At 38.4% G+C, this 20,405-nt stretch overlaps 1 protein-coding gene across 3 annotated transcripts in view; it reads left to right on the top strand.

Moving 5' to 3' along the window:
- SULF2 (sulfatase 2) overlaps positions 1–20,405 on the top strand; it is an 88,156-nt gene that overhangs the window by 60,520 nt on the left and 7,231 nt on the right. For all 3 annotated transcript variants that reach the window (XM_021539237.2, XM_021539236.3, XM_021539235.2), the window contains exons 11-14: positions 9,774–9,981; positions 15,485–15,728; positions 17,543–17,639; positions 19,363–19,457. In XM_021539237.2, coding sequence (XP_021394912.1) covers positions 9,774–9,981; positions 15,485–15,728; positions 17,543–17,639; positions 19,363–19,457 — 644 coding nt within the window. The remainder of the gene's footprint in view (positions 1–9,773; positions 9,982–15,484; positions 15,729–17,542; positions 17,640–19,362; positions 19,458–20,405) is intronic.

The raw sequence follows: 20,405 nt of genomic DNA, 5'->3' as shown, positions 1-20,405 counted from the left end.
TATTACAGCATTTTTGAGATTGACTGTCAGTCAAGAAATTGCTGATTCAAGTGTTCTGTATTGATTCCTGACTACCACTAAGAAAACTGCCTAGGCTCTTTCAATGTTTTATTTCTCAAAGAGGATGTGGTTTGGGATTCATTAGTGATGAGAAGCTACAATATACATAACTGATTGGCCTTTTTAAATATATATAGCTTGCTTTGCTTCAAATTCTTTAATTCATTTTGTTGTTGTTACTTGTAATTAGTTACTAGTAATTACATATAGTAATGGAAAGCTAAAATTCTGTTTACTCAGTATATATATCCCTCCTCTTAACAAAAACACACTGGGAAAGCACGCATGTGGTTATGACTGGAGGCAAGCTGTGTGTATGTGGGCATAAAGCTCATTGACTGTCATTTCCCTTGTTGCATAACTGTTTTGGGCAGATGTGACAGTATGTTCACTTTACATACAAGTGACATAGAAGAAATTAATGGGAAAAAATTAGGGTAGTATCAATACATGGTCTTGACATGCACAGGAGAGGATTTTGTGAGTTTATCAGGGCAGTGCAAAAGCAAAGCATGGCTATCTCCAGAGTATTCAACGCTCTTGGCAAAGTTGTCTCTGTGTCATAGCTCTCTCATGCAGGTGTGGGACAGAGAACCCCTTTCCAAGGACTGTAACACATTCTGTGAACAAAGGGGTGAAGGTAAATGGGTCCACATGCTAATATGTCTGTGTATCACACTGGCATTACCTCATATTCTGGCAGCCCAGAGGGCTGTCAGGGTAAGTTAGTCTGTGGAATATAACTGTTCTTCCAGACATGATATAAATTACTTACCAAGCTATAGTCAGTAATGGGCTACTTAGGCTGCAGTTAATTTATTTACTGTCAAAGGCCAGACTCCATACTTCTGGCTCTACTGATCATGTAGTTCAATGCACCTGTGAAATGAGTCCATTGTTCCTTAGGTGTTTGGATCCAATTTATATGTATAAAAATTGTCCATGTGTTCTTTTCCTCCTATGGTTTCTATGTCAGATTGAGTACACAGAGCAATTATAATGTTCTATTCTTTGTAAAAATACTAAACTTAAAGGAATACTATATGCAGTAGCTTATTGTCGTAAGAAGTCTTGAGCTGAGATTTTAGCTGAATGGGAGCAAGCCACTGTTTTATGAATTTGCAATGTTATTTGAAGAGCTGGAAGAATAAGGTGGTTTTTTTTTTCTACTACAACATTATCCAGTAAGTAGGATGGGGAAACATAACATTTTTTTTTTCCCATCACTATTTTCTCTTCAAGAGAAGTATAAAATGTCAAATCCATAGTCAAAATTACCAATAAATTCTCCATTATAGATGTGCTAATAAGAGATGCTTGTGCTATATCCTTATTGTCAGGAGACAGAGAGGAGAAGAATTGTTTTGAGCAGTTTGGTTAGGCATAATAGGAAGTGATAGGATGAAATTGAGCAAAAAAAGAAATTTATGTTGGACATCAGGAAAAATTGCCAAACAATCAAGTCAATTAAAATCTATGAAGGGCTCTCAAGGGAATCTCAATCCTTCTAACCCCTACTCTAGAGACTATGTCCTAGTAGTCTGTCTAGACAATAGGAATACTGGGAGATGAATGTGCTTATTTGAGGATACAGGTGCACCCAAAATCTCTTCAGAGTGAAGGAAGACTAACTTTCTCAAATGACAAATGGGTGTTGTGCTGTTCATAGTTCTGCACAGTAAGTAGAATGAGCCCAAGCTAATAACATACCACTGCCTTGGGGAGTTGATGTTATGCAGATGCAATGGTTATTTAGCAGATGTCTTCTGATCCTGCAGGACACTCTATTTAACAGTACTTGGAGTGTTCAGTATGAAAAGTGAATTTTTGTATCCTGATGCAAAGATAAATACCTGTCTGGGTCAGAATTAGTTGCAAGCTTGCTGAAGTCATTGGGGCTCTTTCTTTTGACTTAATCAAGTTTTGGGGACCTGCTATTTCATGCACGGGGAAATCTGAATTTGTCAGGGAATGTAAAGTGTGAGCAGGAGACAAGAAGCACAGATGGAAAGCAAAGACACAGGAGGGGAGTGAAGGACAAAAGACAAGGGCAGAGTTTAAAGGAGACGTAAAGAAAGGAGAGGGAAATAAAGCTTTGAATATAAGGTGGAGAATTTGAAATTCTGCCTTGTGAGCATGCAGATTTGTGAATACAGGTCTATTGCCACAAAGTGATTTTTGCAAATTTTTCACCCTCATTAACCTGTATTTGTTTTCATAAGAGAGTACCAAGATCATGGAGAAGAAGCTATTCATAGTGTCTAAAACCTTGTTTCATAGCCCACTAAGTGGAAATTTTTTTGCATTGCTAATATATGTAAATTCTTCTGAGAGCAATGGGAATCTGTGTGTTGCCATGTTTTGTTTTTCAGTTATTAGGGTTTGGTGTGTGTTAGTTATTTGCATCCAACAAAGGGTGACTGTAGAATCAGATGAAAGAGCAGCTCAGCATTTATATTCAGGGATTTAAAGGAGATGAGCTCTTCCCACATGAAATAAAAAAGAAAAAAAAAATTATTCTAGTACCTAATGGCTTCCACACATTTTTTTTTTCCTTTTTAGTGTAATTTGGTCTTTCATCCAAAGCTGGCTGGTGAGTGGAAGCTGACCCATTTTTATCTAGTCACCTGCATTAATGTGCTTTTGTGGAAGCCAGTTATGATACCAGCATTGCTCTGTAGAGTATTCCCAGTAACACCACAGTATCATAACAAGAGCTTCACAAAATCTCCCTTTAAGTGAGTTGCCAGTTTTGTGCACATTTGATAAACATGCAATACCCGCAGCAGTGCTGATTGCTATAGGGAATCTATGCTGTACATGTACGAATTCCCAAAATTAAAATATCTTTTCTTTAGCAGGATCTGGCATAGTATACAATAATACTGCTAACTCCTGAAGAGAAATAGTTGCCTGATTTCACATTATTTCCTTTTCAAATACGTTTTATTTTCAAAGGTATATTTACATGCAAATCTGATACAAGTAGAAATTGCCTTTAAATAGCATTAGAAGTATCATTTTATACGACAGTTTTCACAGAACATTCAAAATGCAAATGTTTGCACTTTGTTTCTTTCAAGTGTTCTGCAGATGAAAGGTTTGACATAGAGTCTTCCCTCCAATCGCTTTGTACTATACCAGGATCATGAAGGGCTATTCTCTTTTGTAACTGGTCTGACGATACCATAAATAAAAGCACATGCTTTACTTGCTTGCTGCCCCCAAGTTCTCTCACATAACTTGGCATACCAGTGATGAAAACTATTCTGATCAGTGTGTGCCTTCTTTGTGAGTTCAGAAAAGGCACTACATCATATTCCTGATTCTACCACAAGCATTATTAGCCATTGCTTAGTGCCAAGGGAGGAGAAATAGAAAAAAAATTGTTTATATTTTCTCCTTTTTCTGAGGCCACTGTAGCTTGAGGTTGTATCAACCAGACCTAGGAAGCAGTGTCAGGTTTTGGAAGGAATCTTTTTAAAAATTAGACAGATCCAAAATTTTCTTCCCATCTTTTGTGGTTTATTGGCACTTTTGTTGCTAGAAGAGATATACTGAGGTTATGAAAGAATTTAAGTTCTCTTGGTGACATATATCAAGCCAGCTAGAGTGCAGATAACTTCAATAGCACTTTCAGCAGATCTTTGGAGTTCCTGAATTTCAGAACAAGTTGCACATGATCAACTTTCAGGATCAAATTCTTAATCTGTGATTACAGCAACAAATGACTTGCTGATAACTTCATACATTAAAAAATTTATCAGCCCTGGAACCAATAAAATTAGGAGGCAACAAACAATGACAATTAAAATAATGATGATGTGTTAAGGCTATTATCTGAGGATTGCATTCCTTATGAGGAACTGTAATTAACAAAAGTGTTTTCGTTCTTGAACTAGAAATAAATTGTAACGATTTTCAGAGGCTATTTTACTTACTGGATTTTTTTTTGCTTGTTGCTTCACAAACTCAAGAAATTAGCATTTCTAGGTAAGAGATTTATTAACTTCTTGTCATTACAGTATTGGCTTTTGTATGTAGCTAGCTGAAATTGACACTAAAATTTAATAAAAACCCCAGCTTTTACAAATATCCTGATATGGGTAGTGGTGTACTTTAGTTAAAAGACTACTGGAGGTCAGGAAACTGGCTTCAGTCTGAGAAGTTCTGTTTGGAACCTCAAACAAAGTAATTCCCGTTTTGGTGCTGCTGTTTTTTCCTTCACAACTAATGTAATTTCTGCTAAGGCTGCACTGACTTCTTAGATTGTGCAATCCCTAATGCAGCAGCTGGAACCATTTGATACCATGACCCAATTATTATATTAATAGTGAATTAATTATATAATTGTAATCTTAAAATTAGCTGAATACCTGATTCTTCATTTGTCATTGTCCCACCTGCCTCATGTAGGCTGCAGTTTGTGGCATTAAAAAGCCCTCAAAATATTCTGTCAATAAATCGTTCATCTATCTAATAATTTGAAAGTTTGAGTGGTATGTAGTGTGTGACAACTGAAATTGAGAGTTCAGTGGCCCAAATCTCTAAAAATCATGAGTCAGTGTAATGAAATTATGTCACATTGGAATGAAAGCCAGGCAGTGGTCTTCATTTATATACTGATACCATGAAGTAGAGGAAACCAAACAATCCTTTGCCAGTGGATGAGTAGGAATAAGGTACCGGAGGAAGAGGTGAACCCAGCAAAAATGTTAAAATGTTAAGGAAGTAATACCTCTTGGGAAGAACTAAGGAACTGGGCATAATCAAATAGAAAGTAGCTGAGAAGAGAGAGGTCTGACTGCATGAATTGGAAAGATGTTGTGAAGAAGATATGAACTGATTTTTTAAAGTCAGCTAGAATAGAGAAGTAGTAATGTGTATGAAGCAAACAATGGTCAATTCGAGTTGTCTGTTCCCTGAACCTAGTACCATCTGAACGATAGGAGAAGCTGCCAGCAAAAACAACAGAACTTGTTGTAGAGTAAAGTCTTCTGTGTGGCTCCCTGGATTTTGTTACTTTGTCCTCATTAGCCCTAAGGAAAGTAACACAAGGAGCAAATCACAGCAGAGAAGAGGTAAATAAACTGTAACTCTATCGTTCATAAAAGGAAAAAAAGTGTATCCTGACTACTCATTAATCAATTGGACTGGAAGTTACTCTATTTTTAGCCATTAAAGCAGTTTGTCTGTAGCTCACAATCTAATGGAGCTCACCATCTAATGTTCACCATCTGAACCCAACACTTGGTTCAGAAAGCAACTGCATAAAGAGTGGTATTACTGATGTGTGTTTCTCATGTTGTTGGCAAAGACAGAAGAATTTATTGTGCTATAGAAACTTGGATTCCTAGAACTGTTAGGGAGCTTTGCTGGCAGCTCAGTGATCAAACTGATTCACTTTTAACTTTTCTGTAAAATAAGATGGAATCTCTTTGGCATAACAAAAAAACCCAAACAAACAAAAACAAAACAAAAAAAAACCCCACACCAAAAAATACAAAACCAGCTGCTGAGAGACACAGAATGATGAATTAGGGCTTAGCTCTGAAAGAGACCTGTTTCAATGGAATATTTCCTAGCAAGACTTACATAATTGGCTATTTTAACCTCAAAGAAAGAAGTGTCAATTGAGAGACATTCACTGAAGGAAATGAGTGAATTGTAGGAAAAAATCCTACAGGGAAAGTCATGGCTATTTATTTCTGATTGGGGCTTCAGATAGTGACTTTGAATCTGTGATTGCTGTAATGGTAAGAAGATAATAATGCACAATAATGCAAAACCCACTTCATGGTGATAAAGGGCTGTGAAGAAAATAATAGGTTTTTAACACACAGAAAAATACAATATGTCTTTTTCTGCTAATGAGTAATTTGCATGTTCAAGGTAAATAGTGTTACTGGAAGGGAGCAAGGCATCTGTTCAGTTTGCATCTGTTGCCATTAAGATTCATGTTTCATAGATATTGTAGTCTTAATTTAGTATTGGATACGCATAGCAGATAGTTTAGGCTGGAGAGAACATATTTCAAAGTGTAGTTTGATTTTTTTCTTCCTCTGCAGTGTGCATTTGAACAAGATTGCTGTTCACTGCTAACAACTTGTCTGTTAAACTAATAAAGCCCAGACTTTCTGCTTTGCAAGCAAATAGCTGGGTAGCATGAGCTGTGCAATGGGATTTGTGGATAGGGGATGAAGCAGAAGCATCAGAACAAGCATAGCACAGTTCGTGACAGAAAGCATGAGTACAGCAACTAATTTGGCCTGAGGATGGTGGGAAGTCTCCAGCTGGAACAGCTTTGACATTAAAAGGAGGTAACTGGAAAGTTTTGCACAATGTGAGCTTGATACACTTCAGGATATATTGCAAAAGCTATTTCTGTGATGGTTTGAGTAGCTGTTCTGCCATGCTTTGCAGGAGGAAAGACAGGTTCTTCACTTGGAATTTTGATATGAGCTGGGATAAAGATTGTGGAGCAGTCTGGGTTTTCCACTGAGTTTTGGTTGGTGTTAAATTGCCCTCTCTTTCAGGACTTCATGCTTTTGAGGTGTTACAAGCTAGAGGTCTTGATTTAAGAACATATCATTTGCCCTAATAAAGAAAATACCTGAAAAGTTTGGGGCAGGTAGGTGGTGAACTAAGGGCTTTTAGTTTTCTTGACAGTTGCATTAATCCACTATTTATAAATAATTATGTTTTGCTGTTTGATAGTTATCATGTCTACCGGTGAGCCAAAGTATCTCTGGGGTACTCTGAAGTTATTCATATAGCGATTTAATTGATTAAGTGATTATCTCTTAAAAAATATTTTCATTACTTTCAGAGTTTTCCACAGGTATATGCATGATCATAGAATTGCATAATGGTTGGAAAGGACCACATGGGTCATCTCTTCCAACCTCCCTGCTCAGGCAGGGTCATTCTAGAGCACACAGCACAGGACTGTGTCCAGATATTTCTGGAATCTCTCCAGGGGAGAGCCCAAAACTGGACACAGCACTCCAGATGTGCCTCACTAGGGCTGAGCAGAGAGGCAGGACCAGCTCAGGGAACTGGCAACACACTCCAGGACACTGTTGGCACTCTTGGCCCCCAGGACACACTGCTGACTCATGGACAACTTATCGTCCACCAGGACTCCCCAGGTCCTTCTCCACAGAGCAGATGGTCTGCTGTGCACTAGAAAGCAATTTCAAATGCCACAATTAGCAGCATTTAAAGCTTCCTAATGGTTAAGAGAGGTTTTCACATTTTTCTTGCAATTCCTACCCTCTTCCCCTAAGTAGAAATGACTGCACCTGATAGAGCCATGATATCAGCCTAGCGAATTTGCTTTTGGACCTACAAGCAGAGCAAGGATAAGCTGTCGAATCCCAAACATATTCATACAGATGCTGATATCTGTTTTGGGGAAAAAAGTAAAGGCTTGAGACTTTCCTTCCCCTGCTCTCCTACCCTCACACCATACCCTGCCCCCACCCCCAGCCATGTATTCAGTGTTTGCTTCTAATGTAATTTAGGTAGATCTGCACTGCATTCATTCAGCAGTAGGGCCTGTTAATGCATACAAAGTGCCCTTCAGTGAAGTCTTTGATATGTTTTCACTGTAGCATACAGCTGTACCAAAAACTAAAGGATTTTTTCTAGTTCACCTGTAGGGGGAAATTGAGCATCAATCTCTTGACAAGACATGAAAGATATAGAGAAAAAATATTTTTTGGCCACACATCAGAGTACTTGCAGTAATTCTCATCATGACACTGAACTTTCCCTCTGTTGAAACTTCATTTTTCATGTATTAAAATGTACCTAGAGCATAGAGCTCTACTGAGCAGAAAATGTAGTTTGTATTTTGAAAATATATTTTTCAAAAATAATATTCAGATTAAGTGGGAAACAGCAACAAACATTTTCCAATCTCTTTTAGTTGTGAAAGAAAGCATTGTTTATTCTCGTAAAATAACTTTTAGTTGAAACCTCAGTCTGTATGTACATCAATCAGTGTTAGGCATTTATAAAAGTAAGAGAGGAATTTGTTCTTCAGATATTAATTTGTTATTGAATCTAGGTAAATATGTACTGCTTTACAGATGAACATAGTCATGCAAAGATCTTACTGTCAGTGTCTCTCCTTGGTTTCCTGATTCATTGTGCTGTAAATTAAGCTGGATTTATCTGCATCAGAGCAAGGCTGAACACAGATACAGCTCAGGAGATTTGGCATCCAGGTGTCTGAGGATATCAGTGGGCACACCATAAAAAGGATCATTTTAAATGAGAGGTTCTGCCACAGTGAAAGGTAAATGTTTTGTAACTGGCCACTTCACTTTTGACTCCTATTGAAGTCTGATAATAAAAGCACAGTGATCTTGTTTTCTTACTTTGCTGTCCTGCAAACAATGGACTGAATGTCAACAGAAAATATATGCTTTGTTGTCCCAGGCTTTGTACACCTTGCTGTGCAAACTGAAGTGGCTGAGTCTCCCTTATAGAGCTGTAGGCTGCTGTAAAATATCATCTTGCCCAGACCATGCTGCTGGTTTTGCTTCTGTTCTTTTATTTGGAAAATCCTCAATATTCCAGTGAGTCCTGGAAGAACTGACTTGCAGGATTTTGTAATAGGGAAGAAGAGGAACACTTCTTCAAGACTCAACAAGAAGCTGAGTGTTTCTGAGAAACTTTTTTTAAAGCAGTAGCAACTGCTACTGTAAGGGGTTTTTTATGTGTCTCTAAGCCTCTGTAGCTAGCAAAGTGTTGATAAATTAAGGAGTAAGTGAAATAATTTTGTGATGTACCTGAGAAGTGGGTAGAACTTCTGTGCCAGGTTGAAGGCAGCTAGATTCCCTTGCCCTTGGTACAGCCCTGACAGCAGTGCGGAGGAACTGTGAGCAAGTTACTTCAGGAGTTGAGTGAGTGAATTGGAGATAGGGAACAGTATTTTCTCTAGTTTGAGTGTGAGAGGGAGGGGTTTCTCACTTCAGACATCCAGTGCAGCTCACCCTTACAAGTCAAGCCCAAGTGTGTTGAAGGGAAAAAGCTTTTAAAACCACTCAAGATGGCCATAAACTCATACAGCTGAGGACTTCTACAGCTGATCTGACCCTTTGAAAGGCCATTGAAGAGAAACAGGTGCTTTTGTAGAGCAATCCTGGAAAACACTTCAACACCGGAGGAGTTGAACAGACAGGCTGGATGGAGCTCTGAACAACCTGATCTAGTGAAAGGTGTCCCCTTGCATATGGCGGGGGGGGCGTAGAGCAAGATGGTCTTTAAGGCCCCTTCCAACCAAGTCAGTATATGAGTCTATCTGGAGGACTTCCATAAAGCTGGAAGGTTTTGGTCCTACTATGCTGGGAGTTATAATGAGACTCTCAGGATTAGGATATGGCTTGAATGTTCTTGGTTTATGCCGCAGTTATGCTTCTGAAAGTTGTCACTTACCACCTTCATGTTTTTAGCTGTAGTATTGATTTTTAAAAGAAATTTCAATTGTTCTACCTCCAAGAGGCAAACTCAGAAACAAATGCAATGGTGTTCTGAAGAGTTGCTGTTTTGTCTGAAAATGGAAGATTGCAAAAATCTGGTAGGATAATAGGTGATAGGTGAGCCCCATTTTACTACAAGGAATATCTGATAAAATAACTGCAGCTGGTCATAAGACAGACCATAGTTAGGACAGATTTTTAATAACCAATTTTTTCTTCCAGAAATGGCAGTGTGTGGAAGATGCTAGTGGAAAACTCAAGCTGCACAAGTGCAAGAGAATGGCAGACTTGGCAGCTGCAAGCAATGGCAAAGGCACCTCCAATATTTTGCTCAAGTATTACAACAGGAATAGCGAAGACTGCAATTGTGAAGATAATGAATATAAGCTGAGCCACATCAGACAAAGAAAGAAACTTTTCTCCAAGAAAAGTAAGCAAACCCACTGCATCTTCTGTCTCTGTCTTAGAAAGCTGTTGTTTGCTAACTCACATAATTGTCTTGACAATCATAGGCATTGAATTGTGTTAGCAAATTTCCTGTGTATCTCAACTGTGAAACAGCATGTCTCATACTGGACAATCGGAGTTAAGAATACCTGGCCGTAGAAAGAATGTTTCATTCTGGGGAATGCAGTGCCAGTGCAAAAAAGGCAAATTGCACACAGTTACATAGGCTGTGGAACATGAACAATGTTATACAGCAAATACTTCAATTTTCAGTAGCTCCTGCAATGCTTGCAGCTGTTACTTCAGTAATTTATTTTCAATAAGGATGTGTGTACTTTGTTATTGAAGCTGCTTGATTCTAACATCCTTTTCTTCTGCTCAGTCAGCAGAGACAAGTCTGACTTTTAATCAGATATAACAGCCAAAGGGGATGACTATTACTGGTTTCCTTGGCACAGATTATTGCTTTACCAGAAGGCCCATTTTACTGACCCTGTTAAACCTTAGTCAGACTAACATGTATATTTGAAGTATGTAGTTTAATTATAGATTAGAGGTAAATGGCAACACGGAATTATTAGTTACTTGTAATGTTTCTTTCATCTTACGCCAAAAATACTGAGCCTTACTTATTTAGCAGAGTAGTCTTTTTATATAATGGCACAAACCTGAAACACAGAGTTTAAATTTATTTTCTCCCATTATATTTGCCTTGCAAGCTGATTAGTAATTACTAAGCAAATTCTTAAAAAAAATTACTGGTTCCATCAACTATACTTGATATTTAAATATGTGCTACAGCCGACAATCTGTAAAAAACACTAGAATTTGTACTTATTTAACTACTTTTTTTAAAGTCACAGAAGGAAGTTAAATCATGGGGAGTCAATAGCAGTAGATGGAAGGCACTAAATGAGGACAGGAAAACAAAATGTGGGCAACATAATGGTATCTGATAATACTTAATACTTAAGTGCTTCACATTGTTGCTTTCTAAACATTAACTAATTTTCACAACATTCAAAGGAGGTGGTTAAGTGTATAATTACCTTTAGTTTATGTACATAGGAAGTTAAGATAGAAAAAAGTGAAACTTGCTCCCTCTTACAGAAGGATGAGAATGGTGCTTTTTTCCTCTGTGTTCTGCTCAGATGAGACAGAGTTTATACTACACCCTTCAGCTCATTAGCTTCACTGAACTTTAAGGTATAAACTTCAGCAACATATAACAGGATTTTGACAATCACATTACCTTGCTTGTGTTTAAAGTAAAGTATTTGCCTCCACAGATGCTCCATCCATCTTCCCACATCCAGGGTGTGCTATACAGGGAAAAGGTTAGCTTGGACCTATTGACAGACACCTTTTCATTTGTGTTGGCTATTCTTCTACATGCACTTATCTAATAAATCACACAGCAAATGCAAGTGAGTCCAAAGCAGTACAAGTCAAGGTGACATACCAAGGTTTTTCAAAACAACATATGTGGAAAGCTGTCTCACTGGACTATGGTTAGTTAAGAGAGTGGCCTGGATACTCATGATGAGTATTTGGGTTTTTAAGACTTGTTCTGTGAGACTTGGGATAAAGTGTGGTCTGTGCTGGGTTGCATAATTGTTAGGGCACCTCTGGGGTCTTCTACTCAGAATTTGATGAGTGCATGAGATTATACTGCAGCCCTGCTTGAATACCAGTAAATGCTATTCATTAGTTTGAACAACTGCCAAACAAAATAGAAGTTTCTATTCTAAGGGTCACGTCCATATTAATGCAGTAGTTTCAAGCAGTAGCAAAGTTTTGAAAGAAATGCCCTGATCACTCATTTCTATTGTGCACAACAGAGATAGATTTGCAAAAGGTCATTTTATTGGATTCCAATCTGTAGTCATTTGCAAAAAAGCAGAATGGATGCCCTGCATCTAGGGTGCATCAAGCAAGTTGCAAACCCTAATAGGGTATAAGAATTGGTCTTTCAGAAAGATTGAAACCAGTTACATATAGTGAGAACAGATGGTGTAAAAGACCAGACAAAATTGCTGGTACAGAGGCTGGAGCACCAGACATTTTGGTAAAATAATTACTTTCTGATGTAGGCATGGTTTAGAATGCATTTTCAGGTGCACCAGTGCATTTAGCAGGCAATGTTGTTTTCTAAATTGAGTAAAATCAGTTTCACAATAGGGCTGTGTCATATATGTGCCATTTGGACAATGTCAAAATACATTACTTGACTGCAAAGCACTTAAGTGGCAGAAACACATAAACATGAATATTTGGTATGTCTGGGTTTAGGTGTCTGGAATGTTTGCATTTTTGTCCTCTTTATTTCTTTAGTATACTCTTAATTTTTATAAGAAAGATCAAATACAGCTTTGCAGTAGGTGGAAAGTTTAAAGTAAATAATGAGGTCTCAAAATCTTTGGCTGTGGTGTGGCCTATTATATTTTTCTTCTTGTGGATTTGAGCTCTTCTTCCTGTGATGAGTGAGTGTGTGTGATTAAAGGAATTCTTAAGCTGCATGTAGGAAAATTATGATAGGCCACACCGAACAGTAAAGAAACAGAAGTGTCTACAAAGAGGCTAGTGCATTTTTATTAAAATTTCCTTGACACTCTTACTTTTGAGGTGGTATCAATGCTGGATCAAAATGACATTTTTAATAACATTATTTTTTATTAAAAAGTCCATTACTTTACAGATAATGCATTTAAAGTATGATTTTTAATGGCAGTTGTGAGAATGGAATATAAGAAAGTACCTCTAAACTTAATCCATTTCTAAACACTAGAGATTATTTTTTTTTAATGTCTTTACAGCACACAGTTTTACTTTGTGTTATAAAAAAAAAAGCTCTTTTGTCTACCAAATGCAAAATACATAGACATTAGTGGAAAATGTTGTTCCTTTCAGGTTCCAGTGAAGACAAACATGCTGGTCAAGTCCTGCGATACCATCTGGATGACTGGGGCTCTGAAAGCAGTTGGCTTTCTTGGCTTAAACTCCTCTGGACTCCATTTTGCAACTCAATTTTGAGGTTGCAACTTCTTAGCAATACCATCTCTAAGACAGGTGGTTTCTGTAGTGGCTGAGGAAGAGAGGCATCAGATTCATAGAGCTTACCAAAGCCAGACTTCAGTAACCTGAAGAAGGGAGCATAGATATTTTTGGCCAAATATTTAACATCCCTGGATTGACTGTTTGTAGGCTGTGTACAGAGGTAAATAGATTGGAAAGTAAAACCTGGGGGAGGATTGACTAATAAGTAATTAAACATTAGTATTTATGCCTGCAGTCCACTTAGCAGATGGGAGCGCACAGTTCAAATGAATATTGATCTTATCAAATATTTTAACCACTTCAGAATTTGATATCAATCACAGCACTGAGTCAGCACTGTGGGTAGCATGTTAGGATAAAGCAATAGAAGCAGTCCTTTATGAGGTGCCTCACTCCACACCAATTAGTTAGTGCTAAGGCTGTGTTAGTTTGGCTGCAAAGGGAAGAGTAACCTGGCTCCTAGCTGTTCAGGGACATGTAGTTGATGGTTCTCTGGGGCTATCTACTGAGGTTCAGCCTTCTAGATTGGTATATTAGACTTGGAAGGAATATTAATTGTTAGTTGGCTGAGCTGAACAAGGTAAAATGAAGGAATGATTAAAGAAATGGGAGTTTATATTTTAAATCTCATTGGTAGGGTGTAGCTTTTTAGAACTTCTTCCTACCTTGGAAAAGATGGGAGTTTCTGTCTTATTTATTCAAGCATTTCCTGAATTGGTGCCTGAAATAGAGCTAGTCTTTTGTGGCTTTTTTTATCCCTTCAGCTGTGACTCACCTGGCTTAATATCAGTAGTAAATTTTGAGCTACACATGGAAAATGTGCAAAGCCAGACAATCCAGCTGGTATTCTGCTTTCTGTGTGTGGCACTGACAAAAATATTGTGCTTGGCCCATTTCCAGGTGGGAGGAGATGTTTATTCTGCTTCCCACAGACTGCAAAACTACTTTTGAGATGGTGAAGTCTATCTGAAATTAATGTAAGGCTTATTGAAAAAAGTCATTCTGCATTAATGCCAGAGCGTGACAGTTAAGGTACTTTTTTGTCAATTTTGTCCAGTTCCATATTTTCTTTTCCCCCTGCTTATTTTGCTGGAGAGATTATCCCATTGAAGAAGCTGACCTTTCTGTGGAGTTTGGGATTGCAAGGATTGGTCTTTAATTTGGCACATTGGTTGAATTTTGCCTTTATTAGATTGCAGAGGGAAGTCCCATCTCATGAAGTGTGCTGTGTGTTTCAGTCTCTTTAAATGAGAGAATTGACCAAAGGATCCAAGGGATTCAGTTGTTTCTAGTAATGTCTGTGGTAACTCCAAGCCTCATATACAGAGTAAAGCCTTGGGCTTCCTTAGGGCAGGGAGCACAAGAGAGTCTGTGGTACCAAGGTTGTGCTTTTTTCCCTCAAAGAATGAGATGATTGTGCCTAATGACTGACTCTTAGCAGTCAATAGTGGTGGGCAGGAAATACAGTCAGAGATGGACCCCATCATACAGGAGGGAAGTATAAATAGAAATTTAGATTTCATAACTATGTTCTCTTTTTGCCATTCCAGACCAAACAGAAGAGGAGTTCTGGGGATTTGAGTTGGAACAGAGAACTTTGGAAAATAGTATTAGGGAAAAGAGCAATGAGAATCTCATACTGCACAGTGGCATTTCATAAAAAATATTTCATTTTGCTTTTGAGCTGCAAATGCAGAAGCAAAGTTTGTGGGAGTACATAGCACTGGAGGGTGGTGCTTCACAGAGAAGCTGGCTGTCTGGGCTGCACATCCGGGAAAGAATTGCAAAGAAAAGAATTGCATTTGGATAAAAATAAAGATTCAAGTATTAATCCCTTCCCCCCCAAAAAAAAAAAAAAAAAAACCCAAAAAAAAAAAACCAAAAAACAAAAAAATCAAGTATCTAGCCCTAGCCTTGAAGAATAGACCTGGGAAAAGGCTCAGGCTGAGCACTGGGAATACTGGGACAACTTCAAGAATGTGTTGCAGGAATCCTAGCAGGGAGGAATTGTATGGTGGACAGCAGAAAAGCACAGAGAACTGGACCCTGAGGGTGACTGGTGGCATGGCTGTCATGACTGTCACACTTAAGGTGGGACTGCCATCTGGTGATTGTGGAGGAAGAGCAAGCATCCATTTGAACGAGCTATTTGTTCTCACTGGTGCTGGAATAGACTATTTTTTTTCCCCTTTGCCATTCTTTTGCCTTGTACCTGCCCTCTCATACTCTGAGGTATCCGTCCACCTATCCATACTTCCATCCATGCCAAAGTGAAGGAAGCAGCAGCTCAGAGGACAACTGCAACAAACACTGTCACCCAGTTAATTCCAAACAGCATAGTATGGGCTGGGGTTTTTCCTTCCAAGAGACACAAAGAAGAGCAAATTGTAACATGCTGTTTCTGCTGGTCTTCCACTTTTTCCATGCAGAATTCAAACCAAACTATGCCCGGAATCGCTCTATCCGGTCTGTATCTGTTGAGCTGGATGGAGCTGCCTATCACCTGCCTTTAGAGGATGGATACCAGCCCATCTTACCAAGGAACATCACCAAGTGGCACAAGGTGCAGAGAGCTGTTTTCCACGAGGAGGAAGATAGAGACATGGGGGAATATAGTGGCACTGGTAGCATTAAAGAGTACACAGCCCCTAATCTGATCAAAGTGACTCACAGGTAAGTGCACATGGTAGGTCTTTAAAAGCTTTTGCTCCTTAAGTGACTGCTTTTTTCATAAATGTGTGGATTGAAGTGTGCTAAGCATGTTGTGTCCCTTTTGGATACCCCATCTAGCTCCACTAAAATTCTTACTCCCATGTGTACAAGAGTCTTCAGTTTTGTTTTACTTTTGTCAGTGCAGAAGGGCGTGAAGCTCCTGAAGAGCTGCAGCAATGCTTTTGTCTTCTGCATTGGGTGGAGACAGTAGCCATCATCAGTGCATATGTTTCCAGTGAGAACAAGCAAAACTGTTGGCAACAGTGGTGTTAAACCTACATGAAACCAGGAGAGGCCTTACTCCTGGAAATCAGTGTGCAATGGGGTAACCTGGCCTGGCTGGAGACCAAAGGCCCTGACTGGAGCATGAACTGGTTTTGTGTCAGTGGTTGCTTTGTACAGAGTTTTCTGTAAACAGCGCTAGGAAAGGGAAATCTGTATTATGAATGAAGTTGGATGGACCGGGAACATTGGGAAATGGAACATACTGAGAGAGGGAAGGCAATTGTCTGACCACTCTAACAGCTAAAAATAATTTCCTTGGTGGTGAATCTAGGGACTGATTATGTCTCTTCAGCTGTACTTTAATTCATTTAGTCACCATTTCCATTTGCGAGTTATCAGAAAATCCACCAATCATTATTGATTACATGCTTTATATTGTTTAATGACTAGCTCATGTAAGCATGCAGGAGCCAGGTAGCTGCTGTTGATATCTGTGTTTTCCATTTGAGCTCTGTTCACAGAAGTGAATTAGAAACTCACCAATAGGAAATGTAGGCATCAGAGAATTGTGCTCTCTTACTCTGTCTCTCATGAATGTTCAGGACCCTTAAATCACTGTTTGTTTTTTTTTTTCTTCTGGAGAAAAATTGAATTTACTTTTGCTGCCTTAGTGAGTGAATCCCAGATTTGTACAAGGAACTGTCAGGAAGACTGTACATAATTCATGAGCCTTCCCTAGCAGAAAAGAAGGCAATGGGACAACATACATGAGGTGGTTTAAAGAAAATAAAGAATCACTGCAAGTATTCAACTTTAATTTAAACAAGCATTCAGAAATAGCTGCATGGTATTCAACCCCTAATAAACTTTCCAGTTAAATCTGTCAAGTGGCGATTTTTGCTTTCTTCTTTATCAAATAATTTTAAAAACTGGATTTCACTAGAAGTTAGTGAAACATAAAGATTTTATATTGTCAGAGGATCTTTTGCTTTCAAACTGAATGAGATTTCCTTGAAAGATTTTATCACTTTTGTAGAAAATTATAAAACTTCCTTGCTTCTGGTTTGTTTTTTTTTGTTTCTTCTACTTTCTTTATGGTGTAGTAATACATCTTTTAAGGAAGTATTTTATCCTTGCTCCTACCCCTGCATCACTCAATTATGCATCAGGAAATTGCTTCTGAGTTATGCTTTCAATGCTTGCTACTTAGTAATGATTATTTATGCAGAAAGTCTAATGAATAAGCAAGAATTCTGTGTAGCACGATTTACATAGAGAAATGAGTCAACAGGTTCTGCTTGATAGAAATACTCTCATTGAATTTTTCTACTTAAAAATTTCCATGGCAACTCAAACCCAGACTTCCTTCCTGGTTCAGAGCACAATTGTATTTTCTTGAATGAACATTATTTTTTGAATTCTGCATGTCATTTTCAATCCACGGTCTCATTTGTACTGGAGCTGTGTTATTAAGAGCAGCTGTTTACATTGCTCTCTGTGTGTGTGTGTGTATTCACAGTAATAAACACTGCTTACTTTTCCATGCCAAGGTGCTATATCCTGGAGAACAATACTGTTCAGTGTGACACAGATCTGTACAGGTCACTGCAAGCTTGGAAGGACCATAAACTTCATATTGACCATGAGGTCAGTGATGTTTTCAGTGTGTGTTTTTAGCATTGTGGGCTGATAAATCATGCTGACTATCTGTGTCTGCCTCTGGGTGTCTTTGTCCCTCTGTGAAACCTTCTGAATTTGCTGGCTGATTTCAGAATAGACATTTCAGAAATAATTAAATTATTACAAGTTTATGAAGACAAGATGCTGAGTGGAGGAGAGAACTGCAACTGAAAGCACAGCTGAGAAATGTCATATGCCTTATGAGACAAGACTTAAAGCTAACCCCACCCTGGGAAAAAAAAAAAAAAAATCTGTATCTTTTTAACATCCTAGTACTCCTGTTCCCCAGTGGAGAATCTCTCAAAACACAGTTCTTCAGTATCAAATATAAAGGCCCAAGAAAAAGTGAGCTTCATTAGTTTTGGTGCTTCCAGAATTAATTTCTTTCACTTGCTACTGCTTTTCTTAACCTTGCACTTTGGAATTGAATTTTTTCATAGGATTGTGTATATGGAGAACCTGGAGGTAATTTGCTCTATAAAATTTGCCAGTAAAACTATTAGACATTTTTGCCACTAATATTCAATAATATTAGCTCAAACCTTTCATGCATATTGTGTATGAAAGAAGGTCTATTGTGTATGAAAGAGGATCTAAGGACCAGGTAAGGATGGAACAAATGCCAAAGAGAAGCATAAAGGATGGATGTCCTGTAATCTCTTATCAAATTACATTGAATTCACAGTGAAGTTCTATGTAAGAACTTCCTGGTCCCCTTTTATTGTAAACATTGGCACACAGGGCAGATACTTGAAAACTTACTAGTCTGCTAAGATTAAAAAAGGGCAATTTTAATATTACCATGGTCCTTTAATTTGTTTTTTTTTTTTTCAAAAATATAGCAAATATGGAGTGTCAAAGGAAATGACAACACATTTCTGTCCAGTTGTGTTCCTGATTTAGGGTCACAGGGCTGGATTCTTTGTCCATTTTCCTTGAACACTGTCCTGTCTCTGCTTCGACAGTCACGAGCTTCTACTACACCTATGGTCACTGATGGCTAATGGTAGTTCTGCAGAGACTGTTGTTCATATTAGATTAATTTTTCTTCTGTGTAGAGGCCTGCAATATCTGAGTGGAAATGGGCCATGCTGTATGTAAGCCAGACTGAGCAAAAGCGGGAGTTTCATTTAGTGAAAAAAAGGCAGTTAAAAATAAACCTCATGGGTGGCACAATTAACTGCTGATTGCTATCCCATGTGTCCAGACACTGCTAAAGCCTGCTATGCAAAGTGACAGAACCTTGCTGCTTTGCTTTTTCAAAACCTCTGAAGAGGGGATTTCAGATCACTCCTGCCCCATCCCCTTCCCAGTGTCAGAACACGATGAAAGATAATGACTTTGTTTTCCTTCAAGCAGCCCTTCTCCCCTTGCAAATTGCTGTAGAGCACAAGAGGCGAAATCACAGTGGATGTAGGAGTGTCTTCCTATCCCCCGCGCAGCACTGCATTCCACTTTCAGAGTCAGGAATCAGAGCAGGCAAATGGAACCAGCTTCCTCCTACTATAGTTTCCTTCCGGAAAGCTAGATAATTTGAAAATATTTGTTAGTGGTGAGAGCCACAGAAGGTACTGTAGAGGAAGGTCTTGGTGACAGTAGAATGAGTTTGAGAAAGTTAGAATAGCACTAAATCATGCTGTTTTTTTTTTTTTTATGCTGTCTTTGTGCCCCCTTTTTTTTTTTTTTTTAGATTGAAACTTTGCAAAATAAAATAAAAAACCTGAGGGAGGTGAGAGGTCATCTAAAGAAGAAGCGACCTGAAGAGTGTGATTGTAACAAGCTAAGGTATTTTTTTGTGTACTTCCAAATAATTATTTGTAGTGTGCAACTGTAACTGATTTATGTCCTCACAGGAGAGATCAGGATCTGTTTTGTTCAGAGGTTGCTTGCTGACTGTACTCCTGTAAACACATTCAGGGGAAGTTAGGCTGCTGCACAAGTACAAGGCCCACTGTCTGCCAGGCAGGAGTTTAACTGGACAGTCGAGCTCTTCAAATAAGCACAACAGAAAATCTTCCAAAATCAAAAGATAACCCAAACAGAATTTGCCCCTGAAAAAAGCTGTTCAGAAAGAGACCCAGGAGCACTTTCCCCTGCTCATGGTGATGATGATGGAGCTGGCTCTGAGGCTGCTGAGAGCCAGGTATCACTGCGAGTACTGCAGCCACAGTGGCAGAATATATGAGTATCACCATAAAAAAGCAAGCTATGTCTGAATGGAGTCAAAACTCCAAGGCAGCCATGCTTAAGCTGCAGCTTAGGCACCTGTGAGAGGATGTAGATAAAACTTATTTATCTTACTGGTGGCACAGAATGCCTTTTCGAACGTAATGTTTAAAATCTCGGAGGTGCAACATACTCTACAGATACGATGTTTATAATTGTTGTGGAGTGTGGATGTCACCTGCAGGGATCCTGCAACATAGTGTCAGCAGCATATCCACTAAAATATGGAGATCATAAATTTCTTGGGTTATAGGGGCCCATGTCAAAAACTGCTTGAGATGTATCATTCTAGATGGTAAACAGACAGAAAGTTTATATCCACTGCTTTCAAAACTGATTAACTGAGTTTACATAAACTGAATTTACCTAATATGTACTGTAAAGATGAAATTATTTTTGGTGAATGTTTTATAGAAAATGTAAAAAAATGTTTATTTTCACGCTGATAGAGGGTACACTTATATTTGTACATAGCATTATTGAGATTACTAATCCCACTGAAATCAA

Source organism: Lonchura striata, chromosome 17, assembly GCF_046129695.1.
Source record: "Lonchura striata isolate bLonStr1 chromosome 17, bLonStr1.mat, whole genome shotgun sequence".
Classification (NCBI taxonomy): domain Eukaryota; kingdom Metazoa; phylum Chordata; class Aves; order Passeriformes; family Estrildidae; genus Lonchura; species Lonchura striata.
Note: the sequence above shows the minus strand (reverse complement) of the source record. Positions and strands in the feature narration are given on the sequence as shown.